At 37.2% G+C, this 10,024-nt stretch overlaps 1 protein-coding gene across 1 annotated transcript; it reads left to right on the top strand.

Annotated features, from left to right (window-relative positions):
- The first annotated feature begins 6,597 nt into the window (after positions 1-6,597).
- LOC107727081 (rab11 family-interacting protein 2-like) lies at positions 6,598-7,304 on the top strand. The gene has a single exon (XM_016536844.1). It carries the CDS (start codon positions 6,921-6,923, stop codon positions 7,302-7,304), a length of 384 nt encoding a protein of 127 aa, XP_016392330.1. The 5' UTR covers positions 6,598-6,920.
- The last annotated feature ends 2,720 nt before the right edge of the window (positions 7,305-10,024 follow it).

Here is a 10,024-nt window from a genome sequence, read left to right as displayed (position 1 = left end):
TCGGCAAGTACCAAAAATAAAAGTATCGGTATCGGGCGAGTACTGGAAAAAGTGGTATCGGTGCATCCCTAATACTTATACTTACATACTTTTTTTTTCTGTTTGATTTTTCTGTTTACTTACAGTTTTATTCCTTAAAATCACCCAAATCAGGGACATTACCAAATTTTGGTAACAGGGTTGCAATTCCAAACATCATATAAATATAGTCAGAAATCCAGCAGCATATAATATTGTGTTTGACTTCCTAAGATTTACAATCAACAGCAAAGTGTTAAAAATCTCTAACTAACCATTGTCAAAAAAAAGTGTGTTTTTTAAGAGTTACATGCACCTTTGGAATCATCCCAGGCTGACGCTCACAAGTCCGAGGTAAGTATACAGCGCGCTGCTAATTCTCCCACCACCTCTACTCCGAAAGATTTTTGAAAATTTGTTTTATGAGTCCCAAACCCATATACAGTGTATTATTAATGGGGAACATATGGACTTTACAGAGCGTTCTTTCTTTCATACAGGGCAATACAGCTCAAAAAGCTCCTCCACCATTTACAAAAGCACTCAACAACTATCAGATTACATGCTTCTTAACCATAAAAAGGAAATTATAACCAAATGTATGCTTGAGTTCAATATTTACAGAGGAATGGTTTATTTCAGCATGTACTATTGTGTATTCAGCAGCATTTCGTGATTAATGTTACAGATGATTTGCACAGTTAATGTAAAACTATTCTGTTTCTTGTTTTCGGTCAAGAGCACTGCCACGGACTGCAGGTGTGTCAGGCTGCTGCCGATATTTCATCTTTTGGAGAGCCATGCCCTGCGCTGGGAAGCTATTAGGAAGTGGAATATCATTACAAAGATGGTCAGAACTCTTTTGTTCCCACCCATTATGACACATGATGAAACTACATTTTCCTTACATAAAAACACATATCTGATGTTGATAATATGGTGCATTATTGTCTCTTATGTATTACACACTGTGGCCTTTAGACAGCATGTTTATTACCCCAGTACGTGTCTGATTGCATGGATTCATGTGTGACTGTCAGCTTATCTGTTGCACAATTCTCCATATATTTAGACTTGTAGGTCAAAAGACCATTTAAGTTCCATAAGCGTTACCTGAGACACACACACACAAAAGTTTGCCATGTTTAAAAGTCTTATAAATAATCCCCAACATCTACTCTAATCTTAAACTTTTATGATTACTTTCTTGCATTTAAATAATATTGACAATTTGACTTTAGGATAATATGAACTCTTTGCACACTGCTTGTTATCAGCTCTCCATCTGCTGATGAGCAAGCTGGCTGCTGTCTTTGACAACATTACCATCACAGTGAAGTGGTTGCTGCATCCATTTCAAGGCAAATATTATATTTGATAAATTAAATGAAAATGTATTATAGTTTCAATTATATTACATGAAACTGAAAGTAGATTAATTAATATACCGGTATTGACAATAATCGTGATATTTAAAAAGATGAAATATTGTTATCATGCTAATTAGCGGTGACATGATATTAATAGCAATAACCATATGTATGTATATAATTATATATACATCATTATCGTGTTTTTTTTTTTGGACACAATAATCGTGTACTGAAAAATCTGATATTGTGACAGCCCAATGTAATAATTTTCATGCAGGCCTATTAATCTCTTTTTTATTTATTTTTGGCAATGTGTGAACAGCTTGTAAAAAACCTAAAAAAAACACCCCTCCTAGGCTGTTTTAGGACTGGGGACATTTTTGTTTGGAAGATCAAAAGGATGTGAAGTTTACGCACGCTCACGAAATCCTTTCGCATGAAATGAATGCTTACAGTTTTAGCATAATGCCGAAAGAGCCATTCTGTACTGCAATGTGCATGCAAAGAATTGAAATTATTCAAACTATAGTCTCACATAGCCAGATCTATTCTCAAATATACTTTGTAATCATATCAATGTAATTTTAATGACCTCATCTGTCGAAAAGAGCTGTTGAAAACATATCCACATCGCTATGATCAGATGCTTTTTTAACTGCTGCTTTCTCACTGCTGTCATTTTTGTTTTTGAGAAGAAACGTCTAATTAAAACCAAGTATGTTAAGAAACAAACATGAAAGTGTACTTTCTTTAAGTACACTTAAGTTGCCTTTTATTTCATTCATGTTAAATTCTCTGCAAGTACATTTTTTAAATATAAGATTGAGGTACACTGCAAGTGCACATTCAATACAATTAAGCACATGTTTTTTTCACAAGGGAAATGTAATGATTGAGTGTGGAAACTCTTTTTAGGATGGAGAATGTGGTGCATAAGTACAGCCGTGCTGGAGTATACACTGTCACGGTAGAGTGCAGTACTAGTGAATGGCATGTGACCGCCTACAGAAGCATGATAAGCATCACTATCCAGGAACCGCTCTGAGAGTTTGGGACCATAAAGTGCCACAGCATGAATCAATCCACAGACTATTCCAACTGCAAACCACTTTATAATAACCCTCTGAGAATCCAAGTGACATTAGACGCAGGTCAAAATAAACGTTTATTATTACTATTATTTTGACAAAAGGGAATGTAATGAGAATTTTTACAGTTTCTGAAAAAGTCCTTGCAAACCTCAACACTACAATGCTAGGTAGCCTGTGCGTTGCTACGCAGTTGCTAGGGTGTTTCTATGCAGTTTCAAGGGTATTCTGGTGTCTATGATGTTGTGGCCCCTAGATATGGCATTTTATTGTAAAGCCCAAAGTATATTTCAGTTTTAATGTGAACGCTTAAGGTATACATTGCATAGTCAAACACGCAACCTTTTAACCTTAAAGTATACTCCATTTGATAGCATGCACGAACACAAGTGCTTGACACATGCGCACTAGAAAGTTTCATCCTTGTTCAATGTCTGCGCAATTCCTCTCCAGAACTTATGACCGATTCAAAATGTAATTTTACACATCATATGACCCCTTTAAACCAGAGTTGCATCTCTTAATCCCCTCACACAAGCGATCATCAACACAGGGATCTCCAGTCCAGCTCCATCCATCTGTGATCCCAATGGGTGGAGCTTGACCTAGTTTCGTTTAGGGATAGGTTTATGGTTAGGGTGAGGGTGTGGTTGGACTTTCAAGCTCCACCCATTACATCCAGAGAGGTGGAGCTGAACATCAATCTCCACCCATTTTGCTCTGCATTGAGCACCTTCTCCTTGTTTTCATCACTGAATTAAAATCATCAGCGCCAGTAGTTCTTGGAAGAACTTAAACCCAAAGTAGTATACTTTGGGTTTAAGCCTATGGGATTTTATTAAAACATATGCTTAAATTTTCCACCCAACTGATATCAGAAATACTTATAGCGATTTCAAATGACATAACTTAAGTTTTAAAAACTGAGAAAATCTAAATGAATGTTTACCTCCTCCAGGAACAAAAGTAACATACGAAATACAGAGCTGGCCTCCACTTCCGCTATCAGAGGGATTGTTCCACATAACATTACTCTATCTCCAGAAGTACAGCAGCAGCTAGGACCAGGCTGCCACCAGATTACTGTTGTGGCTCTCAATGGGGTGACGGCTGTAGATCGCTCCACTGTCCTGAAGCTGTGCTTGGTGGAGCCAGTGGAAGGCCTCATAGTGGATGTGGAACCTGAGCATGCCCAGTGTCCGGTCCATGCCCTCTATGTCAATGTGTCTCTGGCTCGGGGGGCTCCAGTGCAACTGCATTTTCTGGTGTCTGGAGCCAAACACACCTTTTCTGAGATGCATAAGATGCTACATGGAAGTCCGCAGGTTTTCGTCATCTCAAACATAATACAAGGTACTGCCTTTTACTTATTTACACGTACACTAGAGAGCCAAAAGTAGGTGGACATTTAATTTCAAAAGCATGACATTAATAGGGTTTTGGACATATATTAAAACATACATTATAATGAAATGAACGTAGTGTGTATTTTGATCACATAGCTTGTACCTTCTTCAATCTGATTTTTTTTCTCTCATCATTTAGGCAAATTAAATGTTATGGTCAGAGCGGAGAATCAAACATGGAAATGGATGGTGGAAACTCAGCAGTGAATCGTCACAATTCAGTTCAAATGAAGGAGACACGGTATGTGATCCAGAGGCTGTCTATAAACATATATGCTTCATTATAAGCATTCAGTACACTTCATTCATTCATGTGAGATGTTGTTGACTACAGAAAATGTTCACTGCAGGTTACTACAGAAAAAAAAATCACAATTGTTAGTGTGTGTAAAAAAAAAAAAAAACCTTTTCCAGACATTCTGAAAGTTTAAAAGTGTACACTCTAAAAAATGCTGGGTTATATTTAACCCAGCATTTTTTTAGAGTGTAGTATATTGGTTTGAGTCTGTACTGGTTCTTTTATACAGAAATGATTTACTTGAGCTGTTAAGTTGTCTAAATTGTTCTTTTGCGGTAAGACTACTTTTTTTAAAGGTGGATGAACCTTGTTATGTATTTCTGATATTTGCTTTATAGAAACACTTTACAATAAGGTTCCATTAGTTAACATGTAAACAGTAAAAGTGAAAAATACTTGTAAAGCATTTACTAGTTCATGTTTATTGTAACATTTACTAATACATCATTAAAACCAAAAGCTATATCTGTTAATATAATATAATGGACCTGAGCTAACATGAACTAACAATGAACAGTTTTATTTTTTATCAACTATCATTAGCAAATATGAATTAATACTGTAACAAATGTACCCTATTGCACATTGTTAATCTGGAACCAGATGCATCACTGTCATTCCTAGAGAAAATATGAAGCTATCTGTTACGTAAGCATGTAACCGACTGCAATTTGATCAAATTATGAGCTCAGATTTCTTGTCATTTATACTAAGTAGCCCACCTTGAAACTGGTGTATACTTTATCTCCTCTCTTTTTAGCTGTTCCAACTGCAATCCGGTGAACGTCGCTGAGAGTGTTAAGCTACAGGTGCAGTGTGAAGGATGTCAGAAAATTGTTTGGTACTTTGAGAGCAAAAAGGATTTTACTGTAAGTGTTTTTATGTTATGACATTCCAATCATTAAACCTGTAGCTTTAGGAAGATTGTTCAGTGTGCTTTCTGAAAATTAGTTCAACCTTGCATGTGATCAATGGTGGGAAAAGTATATAGCTTACTTTTTTTGTAACCTGTTTATAATAAAACATTTGTAATGATGAAGTTGCAGTTTAGTACATTTAAAATGTATTATGTTATATACAAAATTCTAAAAGTACTAAAATTCTTAATAGTACTTGTATGTCATTAAATTAATATAAGTGTACCTCTTTAAAGCATGACAAATATTTTTTAAAACATTTCAAGTGTACTGCAAATATTTGACATCATTGCAATGTGAACCTCTTAAAACTGTTAAGACACATAATCATGAAAGTGTACTCTCTTTAAGTACACTTAAGCAGCCTCTAATTCCGTTAATATTATATGATCTGCATCTGCATGTACAGTTTTTTAAAAACATACTTTTATGATTTTAAATACACTGCAAGTGCACATTTAATATGATTAAGCACACTTTTTTTCTTAAAAGACATATGACATAATGTGTTTGTATGGTGTATTAAAATACCATCTAATGCACTGTCTTCTCACAGGGTTCGCTAAGCCACTGTCACTCAGAGTCAGTGAAAAAGCCATTGATACAGAAGGCAGAGGGCAGCAGCTCTTTTACCATAGAGAGTGATGCACTACAAAAGGTAAAAGCAGGATATCACAGTGGTGGTTTATGGTAGGAGTTGCTTAAATCTTAAAATGAGCTTGGACACTGAAATCACACTTTAAAATGTATGAATTTCATTGCACAGATAGACAAATATCAAAACAAGCAGAATCTGCAAAGAAATTCTAACCATTTGGTTACTTTTAAATAAATTGTGTCATGGCAGTTTGACTGGATGAAGTAAGTTCTCCTCAAGTTCACACAGGTGTTCTATAGCAGATAAACCACAGGTTTAAGTAATCACATTAACTATGAACATATCCCACTAGTTTCATAACCAGAAAGTGTCCAGTTTTTTTCTGTGTAAATTTTAAACAGTAGATCTATTATTTTATTGTTTGAAACCCAGCACATCTGTATTTATTTATTTATTTACATACAAATAAATGCTACTTGGTTTGATATTATCTAATGCAGTGACATTGATACATTTTTAAATGTGACTTAAAGAAGTAGTTTACCTAAAAATAAAAAGTAGCAAAAAAATGTACTCACCCTTGGGCCATGTAGTTGAGTTTGTTTTTTCATTGAAATAGATTTGGAGAAATTCAGCATTACATCACTTGCTCACCAATGGATCCTCTGCAGTGAATGGGTGCCATCAGAATGAAAGTCCAAACAGATGATAAAAACATCACAAGAATTCATAAGTAATCCACACAACTTCAGTCCATCAGTTAAAGGGATAGTTCACCCAAAAATGAAAATTTGATGTTTATCTGCTTACCCCCAGGGCATCCAAGATGTAGGTGACTTTGTTTCTTCAGTAGAACACAAATGATGGAACACTTTAATTCAGCTGGATACTTTATTGCGGAGCCCCCACAAAATGTTGGAGGGCGGGCCGCGCAGCAGCAGTGCAGTGAGTTGTCAAAAATCTGTTGTGGTGGTGACGCCGAGGGTCCAGAACGCCCACTACGGTAAATTGATGTGAAGTTTGACTCGCCAGGGATTGTTGTTATAAACGTTGCGATTGTGGTTGTCCTTTTGAATTGAGCTGGACGATAATGCAGCGCTTTGTCTCACTGCAACTTCGGGCGGCGGACAGGCGCAAGGGCGCGGGCAGTGCATAGTTATCCAGTGCGCAAGTGTCATTCTGCTGGATTATCCCAAACAACTGCGTCTCCAACCGCAGCGGGATGCCTCTGATCAGCCTGGACGACGACGAGCAGAGATGGGTCCCGACGCACGTCAACGTGACCGTCCTTCGCGCGAGGGGTCTGCGGACGAAGGGCAAGCAAGGCAGCCGCTACGTTTACACCATCATCCAGGTCGGCAAGGAGAAGTACACCACCGGCCTGGTGGAGAAGGCTGAGGAGCCGCAGTGGCACGAGGAATGCTCGTTTGAGCTGCTGCCCGGGCTGCTGGAGGCGGGTGGGATGAGCGCGTACCCGCCCGGGAGCAGCAACCTGGTGCTCACCGTGATGCATCGCGTGCTGATCGGGCTGGACGTGTTTCTCGGTCAAACTATTATTCCCCTCCACAAAGTTTTTCAAGATGGAATGTGTCCCAGAAATGAGTGAGTATTTCAGCCAATAATAGGATCAATTAATAGGCCTTGAGACTTTCGTACTGTGGCAGTACCATGGTACAATGATGGCATCAGATACCATGGTACTGAATGATTACCATATTCATGTGTACAATTAAAAAAAGTGCTTAAAACCCTTCTTAAACCATCAGACTAGTAGATAGAGGACACACCTTACGAAAATTAACCATGGTTTTATTTTAATAAAAGTGTTGTAACCATGGTTTTTTGGCATATTGATTACCATTTGTATAACCACAGTTTTACTAAATACCATGGATAAACTATGGTTAGTGTAGCAAAAACATGGTTAATTTGTGGTTACCATGGTTTAACTATAGTAACCATGGTTTAATTTGTAGTAAAACCATGGTTAATTTTCGTAAGGGAAGCAGACCAGCTCGGGTTTATGTTTCATCAAGTATACGTAAAACAAGGTAAGGTATAGGCTAATAAGTAGAAATATCATAGGCTAGTTTTCATTACTTGAAATAAATACGTGTTAACTCAAAATATAAAAATTTGATGTACTGAAATAACTAAACATAAAACTGAAATAAAAATAAAATGGAAACTGTATAGACTTAAAAATCAATAAAAAAATGTATTTAAAATAAAAAAATATTAAAGGGGGCATATGATGTTGCTAAAAAGAACATTATTTTGTGTATTTGGTGTAATGAAATGTTTATGCGGTCCATTATAAGACTGACAGACTGCAACGGTTTGAGTTAAAAATCTTTGTTTGTGTTCTACTGAAGAAACAAAGTCACCTACATCTTGGATGCCCTGGGGGTAAGCAGATAAACATAAAATTTTCATTTTGGGGTGAACTATCCCTTTAAAAGGAATAGTTTACCCAAAAATTTAAATTAGCAGAAAATTGTCTTACTCTCCGGCCATCCAAGATGTAGATGAGTTTGTTTTTTCATCAGAACAGATTCGGAGAAATGTAGCATTACATCACTTGCTCACCAATGGATCCTCTGCAGTGAATGGGTGCCATCAGAATGAAAGTCCAAACAGATGATAAAAACATCACAAGAATTCATAAGTAATCCACACAACTTCAGTCCATCAGTTAAAGGAATAGTTCACCCAAAAATGAAAATTTGATGTTTATCTGCTTACCCCCAGGGCATCCAAGATGTAGGTGACTTTGTTTCTTCAGTAGAACACAAATGATGGAACACTTTAATTCAGCTGGATACTTTATTGCGGAGCCCCCACAAAATGTTGGAGGGCGGGCCGGGCAGCAGCAGTGCAGTGAGTTGTCAAAAATCTGTTGTGGTGGTGTCGCCGAGGGTCCAGAACGCCCACTACGGTAAATTGATGTGAAGTTGAGCCGTAGGGTTTAATTTGGATTTGTCTGTGCATGTTTTTTTTACTCTCATAAATTTTGTTACCATTGCCATGCATTATACGACTGATAGACTGCAACGAATGGAGTTAAAAATCTCCGTTTGTGTTCTACTGAAGAAACAAAGTCACCTACATCTTGGATGCCCTGGGGGTAAGCAGATAAACATCAAATTTTCATTTTTGGGTGAACTATCCCTTTAATGTCTTGTGATGTGAAAAGCTTCATGTTTGCAATAAATCCATTATTAAGTCATTTTAATTTAAACTTTTGCTTCCGGCTAAAATAAGAGTCTGTAATCCATAACATTGCTTTCCCCAGTGCAAAAGTTGTCTTACCTGAATCAAGAGAGAAATATGCACAGATCAAACACCATTCACAAGTGAAAAACATTCTGAACAAATACTGTAATATTTTTATCAGCTGTTTGGACTCTCATTCTGACGGCACCCATTCACTGCAGAGGATCCATTGGTGATCAAGTGATGTAATGATAAATTTCTCCAAATCTATTCAGATGAAGAAACAAACTCATCTACATCTTGAATGGCCCGAGGGCAATTCAATTGAATTTTTAGGTGAACTTTTCCTTTAAGTGCTTTTTGGGACCACCAAATTAGATAACGCTTTGTCCTTGTTATAAATATGCCTACTTCTGTATAGTAAAAACTGTTTTGCATAATTACATTCAGCTACCCATAACCCTATATTATGTACATGATGTTAATTGATTTTACTCTGTATTTGTGTAATTACACTGTAACAATGACACATGTAAAATAAAGTGTAACCCCAAATTGAAATTTAAGACCCTGGTTGATTGATGCCAAATATGTTTTCTATTAGCTATCAAAGGCAGCTTATCTGGATCTGCTAGATACACTGTTCCAATTGTTGATACATCCAGTGCTGAGGATTCATCAGTCCAGCCACTTTTGCCGACCACTATCTCTCCATCATCTCATACTACTGACAAATAACTCAACTCTGTAACGCCCCCTATCGCCCTGAGTCCTCCCTCCTGCATCATTAGCCCTCTTGTGGGTGATGTTCTCTCTCCTTTTAAGATCAGCTGCTCTGACTATCCATCTTTTTGCAAAGTCGGGTCCTGTATTTTCTGCTTCAAAACTGTCAAGTACGGTGGCTGAGAAGTTACATTTAGTTAAAAGTGGCTGTAAAACATCAGCTCCAGTGGCGCAGATGGATAAGCACTTGCCCTTGACTTTCTGATGCCATCGACCCGGGTTCGATTCCACCTTTTGCCAAACTTTATTTCTCCCTTTTCAAATCTCATATTTTGCATTTGCGTTTGTAATTTGTTATTTTGTTTTCAGAATTGTGATTTGCTTTGC

Source organism: Sinocyclocheilus rhinocerous, unplaced genomic scaffold (assembly GCF_001515625.1).
Source record: "Sinocyclocheilus rhinocerous isolate Xijiao unplaced genomic scaffold, SAMN03320098_v1.1 scaffold35, whole genome shotgun sequence".
Classification (NCBI taxonomy): Eukaryota; Metazoa; Chordata; class Actinopteri; order Cypriniformes; family Cyprinidae; genus Sinocyclocheilus; species Sinocyclocheilus rhinocerous.
This window is presented reverse-complemented; position numbering and strand designations above follow the sequence as displayed.